Source organism: Rhamphochromis sp. 'chilingali', assembly GCF_963969265.1.
Source record: "Rhamphochromis sp. 'chilingali' genome assembly, chromosome: 3".
Classification (NCBI taxonomy): domain Eukaryota; kingdom Metazoa; phylum Chordata; class Actinopteri; order Cichliformes; family Cichlidae; genus Rhamphochromis; species Rhamphochromis sp. 'chilingali'.
This window is the reverse complement of record NC_137931.1, coordinates 34108481-34130522: the sequence shown is the minus strand read 5'-3', so window position 1 is coordinate 34130522 and position 22042 is coordinate 34108481. Positions and strand designations below refer to the sequence as shown.

Sequence of the window (22042 nt, the reverse complement as noted above, 5' to 3'; positions counted from 1 at the left end):
CAGAATGATAGAAAAACACAACGTAACATAATAATAAGGTTTTGTGATGATGAGTTGAGGTAGTGGAGGAACAGTAAACATTCCTTAGTGTAGCAGCAAAAATTAGGAAGTACAGAAGTTAGTGCAAAAAGTCCAGTAATAATATTGTGCAAAAGAGCATTTACAGGTTGGTGTGTACGATGGTTTGGTGGTGTAGGTCAGTGTGTTTGCGCTTGTGTTGATTAGTCAGTCCAGTCTCAATATTTTCAGGTAGTTGAGTTAACCTGAGTGATAGTGTGTGTGTGTGTGTGTGTGTGTGTGTGTGCGTGTGTGTGCGTGCGTGCGTGCGTGTTTATCAGTCAGTCCCTTTTTGCTGAGGAGACGGGTGGCTTGTGGAAAAAAGCTGCTGCACAGTCTGGATGTGTGTGCCCGAATGCTTCGGTACCTTTTTCCAGATGGCAGGAGTGTGAAGAGTGTGTGAAAGGGGTGTGTCCGATCAGCCACAATGCTGGTGGCTTTGCGAATGCAGCGTGTGGTGTAGATGTCCTCAATAGAGGGGAGAGAGACCCCGATGATCTTCTCTGCTGTTCCCACTATCCGCTGTAGGGTCTTGCGGTCCGATATGGCACAGTTCCCAAACCAGACAGTGATGCAGCCGCTCAGGATGCTCTCGATAGTTCCTCTATAGAAGGTGGTCAGGATCGGTGGTGGAAGCCGGGCCTTTCTCAGTCTTCTCAGAAAGAAGAGACGCTGTTGGGCTTTCTTGTGCAGGGAGCTGGTGTTGAGGGACCAGCCGAGGTCCTTCTCCAGGTGGACGCCCAGGAATTTGGTGCTGTCGACGATCTCCACAGAGGAGCCGTTGATGCTCAGCGGTGAGTGGTCGCCTCGTGTCCTCCTAAAGTCAACAACCATCTCTTTTGTCTTGTCAACATTCAGAGACAGGTTGTTGTCTTTACACCAGTCCGTTAGTCTCTGCACTTCCTCCCTGTACGCCGACTCGTCGTTCTTGCTAATGAGACCCACCACGGTCGTGTCATCAGCGAAATTAATGATGTGATTTGAACTGTGTGTTGCTACACAGTCATGAGTCAGCAGTGTGAACAGCAGAGGACTGAGCACACAGCCTTGTGGGGCCCCAGTGCTCAATGTGGTGGTGCTGGAGGTGCAGTTCCCGATCCGTACTGACTGAGGCCTTCCAGTCAGAAAGTCCAGGATCCAGTTGCAGAGGGAGGTGTTCAGGCCCAACAGGCTCAGCTTTCCGATCAGTTGTTGGGGGATGATTGTGTTGAATGCTGAGCTGAAATCTATGTACAGCATTCGGATGTGTGAGTCCTTCTTGTCCAAGTGTGTCAGGGCAAGATGGAGTGCAGTGGAGATGGCGTCGTCCGTTGAGCGGTTATGGCGGTATGCAAATTGCAGTGGGTCCAGTGAGGGGGGCAGCAGGGTCTTGATGTGTCTCATGACGAGCCGCTCGAAGCACTTCGTGATGGTGGGTGTAAGTGCAACAGGACGGTAGTCGTTGAGACAGGACACAGAAGACTTCTTGGGCACGGGGACGATGGTGGTGGCCTTGAAGCACATGGGAACGACGGCACTGCTCAGAGAGATGTTGAAGATGTCGGTGAGAACATCTGCCAGCTGATCAGCACATTCTCTGAGCACTCTGCCTGGGATGTTGTCTGGTCCAGCAGTTTTACGTGGGTTGACTCTGCGTAGAGTTTTCCTCACCTCAGCTGTAGTGAGACACAGGACCTTGCACAGAAAGGCGAAATATCATCATATTAAGCAGCCTTAAGTAAATATCATGGAAACTGTAGTTAATCACCAATTTTAACTGTCATATTTGAATTCAACCCATTCAAATCCATGAGAAATGTCATATTTTACCTCACAAGCAGACAACTTCTGATTATTTACCAGAATTTTCTGACTAAAGTGACCCATTGTGGAGGACCAGTCCACACCTAATTTTCCTTTTTTTTCCCCCAGTAAATTTTAAATCTTGACATCTTTTCCTATATATGGTGATCTTCCTTGAATGTTCTTCATCAAACAGACACTGATATCAGATACGTGAATGTTAGGAAGAAGAAAAAGAAGGGGAGAGAACATTGTATTATTATTATTAGTAGTAGTAGTAGTGGTAATATCATCATTATTATTAAAAGTAGTAGTAGTATCATCACTATTATATTATTATTATTATTATTATTATTATTATTGTGTTTTTATGATTATCCTTAATGACTGAGGAATATTCTTTACATATTAAATTATTGAATTAGTGAATCTTTTACCCACAGGAAACTTGTTTCTGCTGTTTTCACTCTGCTTGCTGATCCTGGATGATGTGGCTGTAGCTGCAGCCAGTTAAATTAAAGAGTTTAGCAGCACGGTGAACAGTAGGGGGCAGCATTGCGCCTGCGCTGTGTGGAGGAAACCAGGCGGAGAAGAAGAGCGTATATGGCGCCGTTGTTTACAGGCTGTTAGAGGAAATAAATTCGCTGTGACTCAACAAACTAAAATCATTTGGAGCTCTGCGTGTTGTCAGCTTCTATCGGCCTTATTAACAAGCATTAATATCCCTGTAAAGTGTATTATTTTGTGACGTGGGTGTGACCGCGGTCCGAGTGACTGAAGAGATTTTTTTTTGCACTGTCACTGACAGACAGGACTTCAAATCACAGGTCGGTGCTGAGACAGGACACGACACGACACTCGATTCACCGCTCACTGCATGTTTTTTACTCTGAAACGAAGCGATTTAGAGTCTGTTAAACTGAAACGCTGACAGCTGTTTGAAAGCAGAGTCACAGCCTAATTACCAGTAACGCTGATAATTTAGAAAATATTATTTATATTTTTATGTTGTGCAATGTTATTTATATATTTATAAGTTGTATACTTCCTGTCATACAGCAACCAAAACATTAGACATTACAGAGCTTAAATATATTAAATTAATTGAGTAAAATAGACAAGTTTATAAGTAGATCAATAGTGTATGTATGTATATATATTTAGATATAGATATATTTAGATATAGATGTATGTATGTATATACGTGTGTGTATGTGTATGTATGTATATGTGTATATACACACATATATGTATATACACAAATATATATACACACACACACACACACACACACATATATGTATACACATATATATGTGTGTATATATATGTATACACACATAAATCTATATATACATGTGTATATATAGATATGTGTGTATACAAATATATCTATATGTGTATAGCAACATCCACACTTACATGAAGGTGAATGAAAAAGCTGCAGGAAGAAGAAATTTCATCAACCAGCCACTTGTACAAAAAAATAGTTTCTGTTATATTTGAATGTTTTTAGTTCAAGGCACCTTGTCCTTGATGGACAGGCTGACAGATGATACAAGCAGGCATCTCTGTGGACTGTGATGTTTGCAGATGACATTGTGATCCATGGTAAGCGTAGGGAGCAGGTGGAGGTATGCTCACGAGAGAAGAGGGAAAAAAGCCAGCTGAAATAAGAATATGTATGTGAATGAGAGGGAGACAGGTGGAAAGGAGTAGAGATTTAGAAGGTAGATGAGTTTTAATAACTGGGGTCAACCACCCAAGGTTTCAGAGGTGATTTGTGGCAAAAGAATAGAAGCAGAAGTGAAAAAGAAGGTTTAGTGACACCTGCTGTTGTGTATAGCTGTGGTGACTTTTTAAAGGTCCAACCGAAGGAAGAAGAAGAAGAGTATACATTATATTTATATTCATATACAAAGGAAAGAATCTTATACTCTTAGAAGTATGGTCATGTGAAAAAGAAAGTTTTCACGGGGCTCTGTTGGCCTGTTTCCATATGAATTAAGAGGAGCAGTAGAAGCCAAGAGTTGCTAATCAAATGCACTGATTAATTGATGATCAGTAAACGTGAGCACCATGTTTGGCAGTTTGCTGCTCTGACGCATTTAGGCGTGTGTTAACACAATGCCACAATTTTCCCAGCGAGTTCATACCATGGTCAGATCATGCCATGCTCAGAAAAACTGCAAAACTCTGACATCGAGTGGTGAGATTTTACACACTGCACCTTTAATATAGAATAATAGAATAGAATACTTTCAAAAAAATTTACATCACCAGGGTTGCAGCTGTAAGACTGAACATTGATGGCTGGGCTAAATGGATGGGCGCTAATGATGATGATGATGAAGCCTTTATTTGAGCTTGATAAACCTGCTAACTTGTGCATTATCAATTGCCTTAGATCTGTAGATCTTGCCTTAGATTGTGGTGCTTCAAAAGAGAAAAACTTTATTTATATAAAAGATTTTATTCCAGCTAGAAACACAACAGTGGAGTAGAGTAGAGGCTCCAGCACATTATATTGATAATGACAAATTAAAACAAATAAAACCATGAGTTAAAACCATAAAAGGAGCAGAAATAATAATAAATAACTATGGTATTTATTTATTTTTTGTTGTTGCTTTAAGTTGTTAAGACTTTAAGCTTTTATTTAAAGGCTTTTACCTGCAAATAAGATCTTACAGTGCTTTTAAACTCTACTTTCAGAGCATTGTTCACCGGGCCTGCAGAGGGGAATCTGAATCCAGCCGAATGTAAGACCGACTATAATCTGGACCTCAGCTGGCACAAGCTAAGCTAATATGATTCATTAGACTGATGTTTTTGGTCACAGTTGCACTCCCTCTTTACTGTTCATAGATGATAATATTTTAGCCTCTCACAGCAAGAACATGTATAAATTGACTGTTAAATACATAAACTGGATCTAAAAGATGAACATGGTTTGCAGATCTGAAAAGTATAAACAACACTTAGTGCCTTAAACCTGACATCTTTTTAATGTCTAGTAGGAGGCAGTGACTTCTATGAGAAAATGAGCTCACTGCTCACTGAACCGAGCTCAGTAAACACTTTCCTGAAAAGTTTTTGGGTTCAGTCACTAGTTTAAGTCATCTTGAATAAAACATGATGCTCTTTTTCTAAATTATTGTCCCATTAGATTGAAAAAGCAGAGCAAAGCAGGGTATGATTTACTATGCCATGGATAAGTCATTTGCCTGTGAGCCACCAGTGTCCCTCATTTTTAGATCCATCATGTGGAAGGCACTCAGCCTATGGCTTCGCAACAGGATGTGTGACCCCATGTTGTCTGTGTCCATCTTTTATATACAGCTTGTGGTTAATATAGTTTGTACAGGAAAAAAAGTTAATTTTTATTTTTCTAACCCTAGAAAGTGATGATAATATCAATTACTTTTCAAAGTCTTCTCCAGTAAATGAGATAGGAATTGTTCAGAAAACGAATCTGTTCTCATTTCTGTTCCTCGACATCACAGACATAAAAGTGCTGCAGTTTATTCAGACTATGAAAGAGCAAATCATACTGATGCTTCAGAGCAATCAGTCTAAACAATAAGAAACAGAGCTAAAATGAGTTTTCTGCTCTGAATACTTGACGTGGTTATCTCCTGTACTTTATGAACTCTCAAAAGTGTTGGAAAAAAATCACTAATACCTGCCAAAGTTTCACCCACTCCTATTTACTTGAAGGGCCTGTAACTCAGTTTATACAGAACCAAAGTTCATTGTTTGTGTTTTAGTTGTTGTTGTTTTTTAACCCTAGAAGGTTTTGTTACCATCAGTCTGACTTCTGTCTGAATGTCCTACGCAGGAACAGAGCGACTGCAAAGCTTCTAATTGAGCGCTACTTTCGGCAGTTAACTGAAGGCTGTGGAAATGGCAACTGCACGAATGAGTTTTGCGCATCATGTTGTGATTTTCAACCTTTGGATAACAATTCAGCAGCTGCCAAAGCGCTCGAGCTGTTTAAGATTAATGCCAAACTCTGTGATTATCACCCCTCCATCACGGCCAGTGCTGACGGAAGAACTCAGGAGGGCAGTGAGATGAGCGATAAAGACCCTGGTTTCACCAAGGAGGACTTCTCAGGTACTGTATGGCTAGCTCTGGACTCTTGCAGATGCTAACTTTGAACCAGTCCCTAAATTAGTTTGTTCTGTTGCAGAGGTTCATCACCTCACAGAGAACACAGTCTGTACGATCTTGGGTTTCTGTGAAGAAGAAGGGGATTATTCTGCTCTCGTCCGAGTCATCGGCAGGGTCTTCTCCAATGCAGAAGCCCTGATGAAGAGTTTCAGGAAAGATGAATCCAATTCTACCGACAACCTTGAGTCTTGTAAACCGGCAGATATGAAGAAAGATGAGAAACAGAGTGAGAGAAGCTCAGAGAAGACAGGTGCTTCTTCTGCAGCCTCTTTGCCAGGTGAGGCTTTGAATGAAGTGTTTGATGCCTGTGAGGTTACAGTGGACATTGGCGCTGTGAGGAGAGTCTGCGACAGACTTCTGTCTATCGACCAGCTGCAGGTGGCCCTGGTGAATGCTCTCATTTACCTCACTCCAAATGTTGAACTTGACCTGGAATATCTTGACGTATACGAAACAAACCCAGATTACCTGAACATCTTCATTATCGTCATGGAGAATAGTAACCTTCACAGCCCAGAGTACCTCGAAGTGGCGTTACCACAGTTCTGCAAAGCAATGAGCAAACTTCCAGTGACCGCGCTTGCCAGGCTGACGAAGCTCTGGTCAAAGTACGATCTCCCGCACATCCGCCGTATGATGGAGACCTTCCAGCAGCTCATTACGTTTACAGTTGTTAGCAACGAATACGACGGCGAAAATCTGGTAAACGACGACGAGACTGTGGTGGCTGCGACGCAGTGTTTACAGGTCGTCTTCTTTGCAAGCATTCTGGGAGGTGACGTGGACGTAGAGCACAACGAGGAGGACGAGGAAGACTCTGACTCAGACGAGCTGACGCTGCACGAGCTGCTTGGCGAGGAAAGGCTCTATAAGAAAGGCCCCCGCATAAATCCCCTGGAGAAAGAACTGGGCGTCCGACCGATGGACAGCATAAAGCCTCTCATCCCCTTCGAGGATTTTATTAACGAATCGCTTAACGATGTCATCGAGATGGACAAGGACTTCACTTTCTTCAAGGTCAATGCAGAAACAAAGTTTTCTTTCCAGACTTGCCCTTTCATCCTCAGTGTCATCACCAAGAACCAAGGGCTGTACTACGACAACAGGATCCGAATGTACAGCGAGCGACGCCTCACGGCTCTTTTCAGCATGGTCCAGGGGCAGCAGCCCAACCCCTACCTCAAGCTCAAAGTGCGCAGAGACCACATCATCGACGACGCTCTCGTCAGAGTGAGTTGCGCTGCCTTAGGGTAATTGGAGGATGTCGAAATCAGTGTTGTTCAGTTTGAAAAGTGAAACCTCCTCTGTGTTGCAGCTGGAGATGATCTCCATGGAGAACCCGTCCGACTTGAAGAAACAGCTCTATGTTGAGTTTGAGGGTGAGCAAGGTGTAGATGAGGGAGGCGTTTCAAAGGAGTTCTTTCAGTTGGTTCTTGAAGAAATCTTCAATCCTGACATAGGTGAGAATTTTAAGCCCAAGTGGACTGTGGACATTATGTAAATGTTGTTTTGTATCCGAACAAAAGAACACATTTATTTGACAGGCGAACAGGGGGATTGAGATGAGTGTCATGTTTTATTAATTATGCAGCAAGCTGAAGTCAGGATACGATCATCTTAGCATGAGAACTAGAAACTTAATAAAATAATGCCGTGCAGTTCAAAAGTCTTGAATCCAAGGAGCTAGATCGTTTAAAGTGGTCTTTAAAGAGCAACACTTCTCCGGGCTTTCTAAAGATCTTTCAAAGGTTTCTTTGGACATCTCCAGTCTAATCCCTGTACAACTTTCAGAGGATTTTTCTTCAAGCCCAGGCACAGTAACCCCACCCACCTGCTGTTCAGACCTTCAGTTTACAAGGGGCAGCCAATCAAAAGAAAACTGACCTATAAAACATTTAAGTATTTAAGATTAATAAGGATTACTCTGAACTGTCATTTACGCAGAGCTGCTTCATGCATTTAATTTTTCCATGTCCATTTTCCTGTGTGCCTGATGTTCCGAACAGGAATGTTCACCTACGAGAACGACACCAAACTTTTCTGGTTTAATTCATCTTCTCTGGAGACTGAAGCGCAGTACACTCTTATTGGAATCGTCCTCGGTCTCGCGATTTACAACAACTGCATCCTGGACGTCCACTTTCCAATGGTTGTCTACAGGAAGCTCATGGGAAAGAAAGGGACCTACTTGGACCTGTCAGACTCACATCCAGTATAGTAACTTCCTCTAAAGCTCATTCACAGTGAATCACTACAATTCACAGTAGTTTTAAAATGTTATACATCCCTGTAATCAAATCAGTGGCACCTGTGCAAAGAAAGTCTTGTCTTTTTTTTGTGCTCCAGGTTCTCTATCAAAGTCTGAAGGGAGTACTTGAATATATGGGAAATGTGGAAGAAGACATGATGATGACCTTCCAGATATCACACACTGACCTCTTTGGAAACCCAGTAATACACGACTTAAAGGAGCAAGGAGACCAGATTCCCGTTACTAAGGAGAACCGACAGGTGAGGTGTGAGCTGGACCGTGTTACAGCTACAGCTCCTTAATTCACCTTATATGTCCTTTTTTGGTTTACTAATAAATCCCCATGCTACTGTGTTGTTTGGTCTGTGATTTTAGTCTGTTGTTAGGGGGTTGCTAGTCAACGTGGTGGGGATGTCCTCTATCATGAATAATGAGAGAGTTTTGTGTATATAATTATGATTTCATTGGTGTATTATTGGCCACGGATGAGTCATTTGGTCCATTGGTAGGTGATTGCTAGGCAATATGATGACATCATAATATACGATAGTCATAATATATGGCCTAAGATGTATCTGTGTCCCAAATATGGGTGTTAAACTCTGGATCGTGTAGGAGAACTTTTAGTGCAAACAAATAGATTTTGTGTTTTGAGTGGTATACCATAATCCACTGGATTAAAAATATATGACTTCTGAGTTCATTTAAAATGGAAAATATTGCACCTTACACCCCAAAAAGTTATGAACGTCTGTGTCGAACTTTTCACTACCGCTTGGCGAGTAGGTGAATTTTCAGACAAACCAGTATTTTATGGACAAACCTGCCAGCGATCAAAGCAATCACAAGGATTTCAGCAACTCCAGTAACCACTTGCCAGCCAGTCAAGGAATACACACTTTTCCCTGGTGACCAGGGTTAGCAGGAGGTCAGTGACCAGCCTCACAGCCATTGTGCATTGCTTCATTAGATATTCTATTAACATTTATGTAATAAGTAAAGTTATTATAGAAGAAAATCAGCTGATTCTGAGTAGGGCTGTTCGATATAACGATATATATCAGACGACGATATAAAAACATTGTTTCATTTTACGCTATCGTTTGTTTCGTGGTGTCGCAAAATAAACCGTTTACGGCAATATTTTTTGTAGTGGCTATATTAATTTTTTAAAGTTCTCTCTTTCTCTTATATTTTATATAACCACACTACAGACGGACAAGCGCCTGTTTTTATGCGTTGTGGTTAGCAACAAGACGGTAACAGCATCGCGTGTCCGCTTGTTTATGTTCCACATAAACCTTTCACAATAAAGCTCAAGATCCTGTTCAGACTTTTCAAAAAAACTGAATCACGTGAAAGAGCAGATTGTTTACGGATGAGAAGTAAAAAAGAGCCGTCAGGTGCTAAAAAATAAACCTTAGACTCAAACGTTAGAACAGGCTTTTCCCTGCAGCACGCCGTGTAATAAATACTCACAAAGAAAACGGCGGCCGTTACAACTTATGTCTAAAAATGTATAGTTTCATACATCGGTTAAAACACTCGACTCCAGCTACATGACGCGCAGCTGGAAACACTTCCCTCAAGTCGAGCTGCACGAGATTCACAGAATTTACAGAAAATGACACATTTTTGTGATTTATATCGTTATCGGACGATAGAATTCTTATATCGGGATATGAGATTTTGGTCATATCGCACAGCCCTAATTCTGAGGCAGTCAGAGGGGAGGCACTGGTTTATTATCTTGTTCTGATTTTTGGTCTCTTCTTTTAATTTATCTCCGGTTCCTTTAAAACCATGCATCATTTTTATTTAAGCTTACCTAAAAATTAGACATTTCTGTGGCTATATAATATGTTAAGATGGAAGTCTGATTCTAGACCAAATGTGTCGCTACACAAATAAGGAAGCCCTAACTGACACTTCTGCTGTTCCTCTTTTGACTGAAATGTATATTTCACAAGTACAGAAACAGGAACACACGATGAAGACGAAGTAGTATGTTATGCAATACGGCCGGCATTCTTTGACAGAGCAATCTGTAGAGTCTGCTCTCTAAAAATACAGATTATAAAAAGTTAATGATGAAAAACTGCTTCAGATATATTTAACTTCCTTCCTTTTTTAGGAGTTTGTGGATCTGTATGCTGATTACATCCTGAACAAGAGTGTGGAGAGACAATTCAAAGCCTTCAAAAAAGGCTTCCTAATGGTCACAAATGAGTCCCCGCTGAAATATTTGTTTAGACCAGAAGAAGTAGAGCTGCTTATCTGTGGAAGCAGGGTGAGAGAGCGCATCCCCATTTATATTTTTTATATCTTAATTGTGTTCGGTGCTGCATTGATGACAGTCTCCGATCATTACACAGAAACTGGACTTTGAAGCGCTCGAAAAGACGACGGAATATGACGGCGGCTACAGCAAAGACAGTCAGGTTATCAAGTGAGTCTGATAAAGTCTAAACATGTTTGGAAGTACTTGAACTTTATGCACAATTTCTCATCAGTTTAATGTTTTTATTCAATTATCCACGTGCAGAGATTTCTGGGAAGTCGTCCACTCATTTGGGGAAGACCAAAAAAAATTATTTCTTCAGTTCACGACGGGCTCAGACAGGGCGCCTGTTGGCGGGCTCGGCAAATTAAAAATGATCATTGCGAAGAACGGCTCTGACACAGACAGGTGCTGCTCTGGCCAGATTTAAGAAACGCTCAGCATATCTTAAAAAAACGATCCGTAACTCAAAGCTCTCTATGGATGCTGATTTCAGATTTCCCCACTTCTGCCATTTTTCTTGCAGGCTACCAACCTCCCACACCTGCTTTAATGCACTGCTGCTCCCTGAGTACTCCTCCAAGGAAAAGCTGAGAGAGAGACTTCTCAAGGCCATCACTTATGCCAAAGGGTTTGGGATGCTGTGACGAAGCCGCAAAGTTATCAGAGCCAAAAAAGGGAGTATTAAGAAAGTGGATAGGGAAATGCAGTGGAGAAAAATACTGTAATAACCCTGTGCCTAACCAAACTACTGCAGTCCACTGCTGGCCTTTCACACTTCATATGCATTAGATTTCCCAACAGACTGTATTTAAAAGATGGACGCCATTTCCTGGTGAAGTGAAGCTCAAGTGCCTTAAACTTGCATTCTTTCTGATGACCAGCAGGGGGAGACTCCACTAGTGGAATGAGATGTCATTATCTCAAAAGGTGGAACAATGGAAAAATATATGTAAAAAGTTCACAGATCAGTGCAGAGAAAGAAAATATAACCGAAACGCAGCGAATATGAAATAAGTAAAAAGTCAATTGTTGTAATTAAGAGCTAAATATAATTTAATAAGGCTAAATGAAATACAATGTAAGCTTTTTTTTATCAAGTGTGATGAAAAGAACAAGCACAACAGCTGTCAGAGGTCGTCAGTGTAGTGAACAAGGAATAGGGTGGCTGAACGTCCACAGGAAACATCTGTAAACCTCCCGTCACCGGTGACGTCTGTGCACGCGATGAGTTAACGGTCTGAGTCAGTATTTTCAAGTAACCCCTGTTAAAGCTAAGAAGGAGGCTGTGCTTTACTGTGACTGACGAGATATTGGCCTCCGAGGCCTCCCATTTTCCTGTTTCCCATCCTTTGCACAACCTTTACTATGAATAATTATAAATTCGGTACACATCATTTCAACACTTCAGCCAGAGTAATATAGTGCGTGCACAGCTGTGCTCATCTGTCATTGTTGCTTGAGCTCTTTTTACTCCAAAGAAAACAGGGCTCCCTCACCAGTTTAAGAGTTTAAACCAGTGCTCCTTAAAACCTAAAAAATATAAATCTGTACAAATCAGTACTAGAACATCTTTAGACATAAAACTAGCTAGCTAACTAAAGAAAGAAACTGGATTTTGAAACCTAAATGTCAGGAGATGTAACAGTTATGGTGTGACACTCAGTTTGAGGCTTCACAGCGGGAGCTCATGAACCAGTCGATGTCATTAGCGTGGTTCAGCATTACTACCAATTTGTATTTTTAATGGATTTTTATTTGTATTTCACTTTGATGTTTTGTTTTTTAATCAGTGTGGTTTCCAGACTGGGTTTGCTCGTCTCAGTTTAGTTTTTATTGCATGTTTTTAGTTTCATTTTTTATCCGTTTATCCGTTTTAGTCTGTAGGACTGTTTTTCGGGTGCAGATTTAAGAAGTTCACATTAGGCATTAAAACACATGGACGTCCCAGCCTCACCAAGCACATGCAGCAGTATCTCCTCACGCTCCTCAAGACTAAAAACAAAAAAGGTTTTATTTTATTTTTGTTTTTTTAAGAACAAAATATTGTATTTTTTTAATTCTAGTTTCAATGTTTACCAGAGTAACTGAAATGTTTTTGTCACACCTACTTTTACTTTAGTTTAGCTGCGGTTGTGTCCATCTTTTACTTACAGTCTGTAGATTTCCCAGAGTTGAAAGGCGCTTAAATATTAAAATTTTTTCACGCGTGTTTCGTTTCTGAGCCAACATCAAACTGTATTGTGAAAGTGCACTTACACAGAGCACATTCAGGATATTTTTTGCATTTAGTTTGACTTGTTTTGTGTGTTTTCTGCAGTTGTCGTAATGTAGCAGCATTCGGTGCACACACTCTGGGCATAACGGTGCTCTTTGGGTATGATTGTCATTTACTATATGCTGAACTGAAGCCTTTTTTAATTCCTGCTATTGAAGTCAAAACAACCTCATAGAGAAGCTTATATTTAAACATTTTCTTTACCCAGAAATAAAAAAAAAAAAGTTATATCCAGATGTGATTATATCTGGTTACGATCTAACAGTTTTGTGTTGTGACCTGACAGTTTGGTTTCAGAGTATGCTTCCTGACTGGTGGGTTCAGACTTTCACTTCCTCTTTCTTTTGGTTTGTTTGCTAATCTTACTGATTGCACAGTCATGAGGTGCCAAATGTGCAAGGCCTACACAAGAAAAAGAGTCACACCATGTTTTATTTTGCCAAATGTCTCAGGTAAAAACACAGAACGTGCAGATAACGTGAAACTCTTTTGTAAAGCTTCTGTTATGCAAATTAAATAAAGGTGAATTAAAAAACAACAACATTAACACTCACTGGAAGACTTTAAGCTGAAACTCTGTTTTTCAAATAAATACCTGATCATGACTGCGGCTTGTCTCACAGTCACAGATTCATTTCTTTGTTCTTACTTTTGGAAAATTTGGTTTCAAACCTCTCTAGAGGTCGCCACAGCATATCACCTCTCCTTTCAATAACTGCCATCAGATTTTAGCAGCTCGACAACACGCAGCAGAATAAGTTAGCACATAGCTGATGAACACAACGGGGTACTCGCTTAAAGAGGAGCTGGTTTTCCTTCATTGCTGATGAAGCTAAAATCAGACTTTTCACAAAACATGGTGATAATGGTTCAGTCGAGAGTGATAAGATAAGATAGAACTTTATTAATCCCTCGGGTGGGTTCCTCTGGGAAATTCGACACATACATGTGATGCAAGATCACATGTATGTGTATCTATGAGAAATAGAAGAACTGAGCAGTTAAATAAGAGATGATGTGTCATCACTTGACCTTTGAGTTGCTTTTCTGCTGCACTTGAGTAGTCAAAGTAGATGTAAGACTTTTAAAGGGCAATTCAGCTCTGAGGGGAAACGTTAAACAAATATTCTTTGTCAAACTTCTCTTTTTTTCATGTTTCTGTAAAGAGTGATCAAAATTTCAGAGATTTTATTGGCAACCACATTCATGGAAAGATTCATAACTCATGCAGTTCTCTATGACATGCTGGTTATCAGCTTCTGCATCCATCATCCACCCACTTTTTAAGGGTTGATCAGCGATGAAGCTGATCTTTGAGAATATTTTTAGTGTGGTCCATCCAGGAAAGGATCATTATCAGCCATGATTTGGAAGCAGATATTCAGGATGTCTTATAGAACTGAGGAAATTACGGAGATCAAGGCTGATTTATTTCCAACTTAAACTTGAAACTTGTGAAATGCTTGTTTCTTCATTATGTCATAGAAACATGGTAAAAAAGAAAGTTTCCAAAACACAAAATTTGTGCTACTGACAAAACTTTAGAACAGGAAAAGCATGACATTTATGTGCCTTTAATCACATAGCTTGGCTGAAGAAAAAACAAAAACAAACTGTGAGTTCCCCGTGTTCATTCACCCACAACATGACAATGTACCAGTATAAAGTGAATGTTATATGAACACTTTAATGTTTATTCACATATTAGATTTACAGCCAATAGCCGACAGTAACTTATCAACAGCACTGACATTTCACTTTGTACATTTTTAAGCAGTGTAAAATGGATGTGTCAGCTGCATTTTTACTTCACAAATAGATCAATATGGAAGAAAAAGATTTTCTGGGACAAAAATGGTTCTACTATTATGAAAATCCTTTTTTTTTCCAACACGCTTAGTAGTTTTATATATGAAAAATAAGAAATTGGCTGTCAGTCGTAGCATACACACAGAAATATACATTTGCTGTACACAGTTTGACACATTATACTGATAATAAACATGCTGTATAAATGGATATGAATGTGGGCCTTTAAAAAGTGACACTCCCTCGTGTGCTGTAAAGTTCTCGAGTGTCTCTTGCGTTACTGGACCTTTTTGTCTTTGTCGGCCACCACCTCAGACAGATCCTCTGGTTTTATGGATTTCACTTTGTCCTCCATCGCTGACACTCTTTGCTTCATTCTTGTCGAGTTGAACGTGAACTCCGCCATCAGCTGGGCGAACTTGGTCTGCATGGTGTCCAGATTGCTCTGCAGTTTAACAATCTTCTCCTCTATGTCCTTGGGGTCGGCGCCGGCATTGGCGACCGCCTCGTCGATCAGGTTGTCCTTCATCAGGATGGCTTTCCCCTTCTCTTCTAGAGCCTTCTTGGCATCTGGATACTCGGTGAGGGCTTCCATCAAGTCGTCCTTAGAAAGGGCAAAGAGGTCAGAGTAACCCACACTTCTGATGTTGGCCGTTCTTCTGTTGCCCGCTTTACTGCCCTTGATACCCAAGATGCTGATTTCACCAAAGTACGCGCCATCGCTCAGCACTACAAACTGAGTCACTCCATCGTCAGCCACCACCGCTAGCTTCCCTTCCTTGATGATGTACATCTCCCTGCCAATATCCCCTTTCTTACAGATGTAATCTCCAGGGCTAAACACTTGTGGCTGCAGCTTGAGCACCAGTTCAATCAACAAACCGGCTTCGCAGTCCTGAAAAATCCGCACTTTCTTCAGCGTATCCAAATGGACATTGATGGCAATCTCAGCCTTTAGCTTGTCCGGGAGAGTTTTTAAAACTTCCTTTTCATCGCAGGTTTTCTTCTCAGTCCACAGGTAGTCAAACCACTTGATGACCCTGGCCTCCAGGTCTTTGGTGACCTTTCGAAACTGCATGTACTGCTTTATGGAGTCAATCTTCGCCTGGAACTCAGCGCGAGAGGCGTTCATGTTGGAGATCATAGCGCCAACGTTACCGACAATACTGGCAAAAATCAGCACACCAGTGAGGAAGTCGGCAATAACAAAGAGGTATTCAACATCCTTGACAGGTGCGGGGGTCTCTCCAATAGTGGTGAGGGTCAGCGTGGACCAGTATAGGGAGTAGATGTACTTTCTTGCCAAGCGGCCATGCTCTGGGTGGCTGATATTGGGGTAAACCCAAGTGTCCGACCCAAATCCGATGGTTTTTGAAATGGCAAAGAATAAACAAGCGTTCCAATGGATGATAGTAAGAATGTAAAGCACAAGATTGCTGATACGGAACATGTTTGGAAAGCTGGTTCTGGTTTCAGTCCTCTCGAAAAACTCAAAAAGCCTTGGCAGTTTGCAAAGGCGGTTTAATCTGAATTCCGGGTTGTGGATTCCATATTTCAGAAACAGCAGATCAGTGGGTATCATTGCAATCATGTCGTATTTGAATTGAGAAGTTGTTCTGTATTTATCTCTCAGTTTTTTGGAATCTTTTACCAGCAGGCCTTGTTCCAGGTAACCTGAGGGACAAACACCAAATTAGAAGCCAGATCTTGTGCTACAGTACAGCCTAATTGGTGTACAAAAACATCCTTTCTGTAAATGCCGTCAGGAATCTGACCTGTTCTTGCTCTGACAAATGTGTCTGCGTAGTAGATGAGGTCTGTGGTGTAGTCCAGGATTAGCCATAAATGTATATACGACTCCTGGAGTTCATTAAAGCAGGCCCTAAAATACAAGCAGAACAAATAAATCAATGCTCCTTTAAGTGAATAATTATTAATATGTGAAGGATGCCTACCTCGTTATGACCATCATTAGGTTATAAAACACGGGGCCTGCAATGACGGAGAGCCACCTGTAGTACTGATCTGTAGCGGGATCCATAATCCAGATTTCTTTCCTGAAACCAGCAAAGCATCAGAAGGTGTTTAATGTTGCACAGAGATGAAAAGTGACAGATGTGGTTTCTGTAGTTAAATTTACCAGCTGCCGCAGACTCTGAATTTAACGGGTACTTACGGTGGCTCTTCTTTCTTTTTATCATCTTTCTTATCATCTTTCTTCTCGTCTTTTTTCTCATCCTTCTTCTCGTCTTTTTTCTCATCCTTCTTCTCGTCTTTTTTCTCATCTTTCTTTTCCTCTTCCTTCTTGTCCCCATCCTTCTTCTCTTCATCTTTTTTCTCCTCCTTTTTCTCATCTTTTTTAATCTCCTCTTTTTTGTCCTCTTTTTTGCTACGGATTACAAGTTTAGTGTTTTTATAGTGGTGAAAAAGGACGGAGGTGGTCTATGAAGGACTGCTAGAAGACTAGAAAGCTACCTTGAAAGGAGTCTACAGCGACAATTCATTTGGATTCATGGTGCAGGTCATACGTTTGTCCAGCAGATGGCATCATACTACAGGTAGTCCCTGTTATTTTAAGCACACTTTATGACCTTACAGTTCCTTATGTGAACTTCCCCAAAGTTGGATCAAAATAATCCACATCATGACTTCCAACAAAACCCCTGAGGTGGGTAAAGGGGTGGGAGGCACAGCATAGAGAAGCGGAGGATGTGAAGACATGGTTCAAGGAGTTTGGTGCTAACATAGCTATGCTACGTGCCATTGTAGCTACAACAAATATCGATAATGTCCACTTCTAAAGGAAACTCTTTTCTATTTTCTGACACACACTTACTCGTCTGTGTTGTTGCAGTTATTCATGTTGTAAGTAGCCAGCGGCCACTTACTGGCAAGGCTTTTGGAAAGAAAGACAATTTTTTTTCTTTTTACTTTCTTTTTGCACGAGGCTTCTCATTCATCATATAAATGTGATATTTTTATGGCAAAACCCCTCTTTTCTTTTAGGTTACACACATTCCTATTGGTTGGGAGGGTGTTCAAAAAAATTGTTTATGATCTATCTTCACCCTGATCTTTGAATGGGGTAAAAGGGAATGGGGAGCTAGCTTTTGGCTATTAGCTTCCCCACTGTTAGCTGTGACATTAACTTTCTTGTTTAAGATATTAAAGCATTGTTTTAACCGTTCATAAAAAAAATAAAAGCTAAATTATACTGTAAATAATTTGAAATGAGATGCGTGCTTGGGCTCAGGAACACATCTTTCAATAAACAAATTGCTGTCTTTTCTATAAAGAAAAAAGAACATCCATTTAGAAACTCTGGCCTTCTTTGGGCCTATAAAACTGTTCAGTGATCTAATCAATACAAATTTTAAATTCTTTTTTGGACGTTCCAAGACCACGGGCTCAACCTCGACAGGTATCGGGTCGAGCAACATGCTTTCAGTTTTCAGGTAAAGTTGTGCACATTTCCACAGGAATCTTGAACCACAATGTGGACGTTATTACAGCAACATGGCTCTCCAAGCAAAGAGTCTGTGTGCTAAACGACTAAACATTAGCCACAATATGAAACTTTTTTGGAAACAGGGCCCTGAGTAAAGTGTCCTGTTTGTCCAGTTTTGTGTTAAATCATTCAAACATTAGAAACCATAACTGCTATGACTCGACAAAACTCTTAAACTGACCACAGCAGCTCTCACCACACCACGCTTACTTTCTCTTACGGACTGCGTCGTGATGCCCCGCAGACTGAGCACTGCTGTGTAGACTGGACGTGTCTTTGAGCTCTGGGCCTCTGAAGCGGTCGAGGAACGAGTCGTGTCTCTCTTGTTCAGGCTTCACTCTGTGAGACGCCCAATTCCGTAGCATGAAGAAGAAGTAAGACAGTCTAGAGAGTCAGCGGGAGGTAAAAACAGCACAAAGTGACACCAGTCTAGGCTAGAAACCATCAACAGTCATGTCAAAGGTAAATACCCACAGTGGAAGAAACATTCAGATCCTTTACTTGGAGGCTATCCGTAAAATAAAGCATCTACCATTAGACACTTGGTTTGTCTGTCAGTGGTTCTCACTCATCCAGGCCATGGTTGTCTAAAGTGCTTGAGTAAAAGGCAGCCAGAGTTCTTTTTAGTTCCTGAAGACCTTTCATCCTCTCCAGGACTCAAAACTGACTGGGAGTCCTGGGTATTTAACCTCCTGCTGGGTCTTCACCTTAGAGGGGAAGCCAACACATCAGACATGTCACAGAGAAGACAGCTGGCTTGAGAGAGGAGTAAAGGAGGCCACCTACATCCAACTGCCATAGCTGGCCAGAGGTGGTGGTCTATAACACCAACTATCAGCTACTTCAAACTTAGTCCTGAGGTCCCCTTCCAGGTGATCAAACCACCATTCACACCTTCACCTGTGCGACTCTAACAACTCACATGATGGTAGAGTGGAGCAACGTCTGAAGAAACCCCTCAGACTGAGAGGTGAATTGGAAAGAACTCGGTTTCCTTCGCCTCAAGCACTTCAGACTTTTCAAACTGTGGTTCATGCTCTTTCAGTGTCAGATGATGAATTTCAGTAATTAAGTGAACTTTTATGTTTAGTTTCATTTAGTTTTCAAATCTAAGTTTGGTCTTGTCATATTTCTTTTGGATGAAAATGTTTAGTTTTCATATGTTTCAGTGCCAGTTTTGTTTTCAATTATTCTAATATAATCTCGTCAGTAAATATAACTTATTGTACAAACCAAAATCAGCTGTTTCTGAGGAGCATCATTTGAGAAGTCTTTCTTGGAATAACCCTTTACAGTAGTGTCTTTAACTTGGTGAAGTCATTATATCCAAAATATATCAACTTTGCATTAACATTAAATTTTTATTTATTTTTTTAGTTATTTATGTTTTTTAATTTCTGGCTAATTTCAAAGTCATAACTCAGGAACAGAAGAGAAAATGTTGACATTTGGTCAAATACCGAATTGGAGACGGCAATAATTGGTGCCCAAACATGAAGCTATTCATTTGTGTGGGCAGATGTGCCTATAAACGAAAAGACAGACTGGCTGGTGCATGTGTATGTTTGAGGCAGTACTTCTAACTTATCACCACCTGATAACCATTGGTTTGCTCATCAGCAGCATATTGCATTTCAGAATAGCTTAGGAGAAACTTCAGAATCGTTTCTTTCCACCTTTGGTAAATACCGGCTAATTTAAGCACTGCAGCTGGCATTTACCTGGCCATTGCCCCGGCACCTGTAAATGAGTCTCTGTGGGACTCTGAGCGCAGTGCTCTGTCACAGTTGTCCCCACAAAGAGAGTGAACTCTGGAAGACAGCAGGAGGGGAATGATTATATTGACAAGACCTCATAAAACAAGTCAAGATGTCTCATTTCAGTCAGTTAAGGATCCAAAAGTCTCCCAAAAATCACCAGCAAAGCTAACATCAGACCTGCTCTCCCCATTTTCAATAACACCGAGCTCATCGTCATTGGCGGACAGCCGCCTTCTCGCTGAAAAGGAGTTTTCACTGCAGACTTTCGCCATCTTCTCCTGCCTGGCTCTGCGGGCCTGGACACTGGGACACAGAAGAATCAGTGAAATGTGATGGGGTCATACGGGCCTGAAATCAAAGATCAGCAAAACAGTGACTCGTGTGTTAATGTGTTTACCGAACGCCAGTCTTCACTGTCTGTCTGAGAGTGGCACCTAAAAATACATCCCGATAATGACCTTAAACACTAAACAGGATCAGTGCGCTCTCTCTGTGAACCATCAGCTTGCTTTTAAAATAACTAAGCTATGGCTTACAGGGACGCTGCAAATGTTCTTTGGTGTGCAGCACGTTAAAGATTTGAACAAGAAGTAGACTACAACTGCAGGAGTGTGTAGAAGCTCTCCAGGATGTTTTGGAATGAATTAGAGAAAAAAACTCTTATTTTTATGTTTTTATGACCTCTTTAAAAAGTTATAACCAAAAACAAAAAGAGGGTAACAGGTGTGAGATTAAATCCTTTTTTGGTTTAAATTACTTTGTTGTTATGTATGTTTCTCTGTGTTTATTTTTATTTTTTAGTGGTGATGATGGTCAATACTGACTCACTGATCTCTGGGGAACAGCAATGTTTGTAACACGTGCACTCATGTAGATTAGTGCTAATACCAGGGGGTTAAGCAGTCCCCACTTAAATTAAATGACACTGACATTCACCAAGAAGCCGAGAGCTCCAAGGGTGACGAAAGGTAAAAGCGGCAGGCCGTCTGTGAGTGTGAGTTACATCATATTCTGACACTGTGGTGAACACTGAGGGTCAGAAATCACGTAATGTGTTTTAGGGGATGAGTTTTAATCTGCATTGTCTTGCTTCCATGGTTTCTACTGGGAGTCACCACACAGAGAAGTTTTATATATCAGGAAATTAAATATAAATTAACTAATAAAAATACACCAAATGAAAATAAACTAAACAAAAATAGAAACATAAAAAATACACAGAAATACAAATGCTTGCAAAGTTCTGGAAGGCTATAAAGGATATAAACATCACTTATAGCTTGAAACTTCCACACTAAAATCCACACTAACCTGCCTGTACCCTCATAAATGTACACAGTCTGACCGAGGTGAAGGAACTCATTGAAATCATACAACGCATACTGATGGGTTGATTTTTTTATCCCTGCAAAATGGATTGCTCTGCAAGGGTCAAAACAATCTCACGTGTTTGTTTTCATTAAAATATCCCATTCCTTAAGATGCACATGTCTTTATCTTTTACCAAAACCTTTATTAGAACCAAACATAAACCTTTGAAGTTGATTATTTGAGGGTTACAAGTTACACACAAGACAAGATTTAACGGAAAAATTCACTTTGAACTCACTATATCTATTATAACGCCCTGAAATGCTATGCACAATTGAAATATTTAATGCATTTTTGAAATATATAAACTGGATCTAAAGGTCAAATTATTGGAGATAGAAGAAGGAAAAAGTCACCTGTCTGACGCCTTTTCACGCAGATTTTTGCGAGGCAGCAATTCTCATACGATTCCTCCGATATAATCCCATCTTCCCACACAGAAAGAAGATTTCTTTCTTTCTTCTTTTAATCCACAGAAATATTTCCAAACGCTCTGACCCGTGAAAAAGTCGCTAAAAATACCGATACCGGCCGTCCATAATTGACCCCTGAGGTTCTGCTGTCCGAAGTCGGCGCACACTGAGCGGGCAGGTCTGAGATGAGAGGAGAGGGGAGGAGTCCCGTGCATCCTCCAGCTGCCATCACTGCTCACGGCAAACACAGTGCTCATGGGCCAGGCAGTGCTCGTAAAAATAGCTGCCAACGTTTTATTGTTTCTATTAAAAGCTTGCTGCAAAATCGTCAGAATTAAAAGTTCGAATTCACAGTA

At 40.8% G+C, this 22042-nt stretch overlaps 2 protein-coding genes across 2 annotated transcripts; one reads left to right on the top strand and one right to left on the bottom strand.

The window, feature by feature from the left end:
- Positions 1-2397: 2397 nt before the first annotated feature.
- ube3a (ubiquitin protein ligase E3A) lies at positions 2398-13450 on the top strand. Its single transcript, XM_080878183.1, has 11 exons — positions 2398-2666; positions 4555-4601; positions 5681-5958; positions 6035-7245; positions 7331-7475; positions 8022-8227; positions 8362-8526; positions 10401-10556; positions 10642-10715; positions 10812-10955; positions 11074-13450. Coding segments are annotated over exons 2-11 (2502 nt in total). The 5' UTR covers positions 2398-2666; positions 4555-4599; the 3' UTR covers positions 11195-13450.
- Positions 13451-14595: 1145 nt separating this feature from the next.
- Positions 14596-21827, bottom strand: cnga3a (cyclic nucleotide gated channel subunit alpha 3a). The gene is made up of 7 exons (XM_080877852.1): positions 21630-21827; positions 20080-20205; positions 19864-19953; positions 18353-18526; positions 16590-16691; positions 16410-16516; positions 14596-16308 (listed from the first exon to the last, which is right to left on the bottom strand). Exons 2-7 carry the CDS (start codon positions 20172-20174, stop codon positions 14912-14914), a joined length of 1965 nt encoding a protein of 654 aa, XP_080733978.1. The 5' UTR covers positions 20175-20205; positions 21630-21827; the 3' UTR covers positions 14596-14911.
- Positions 21828-22042: the final 215 nt, after the last annotated feature.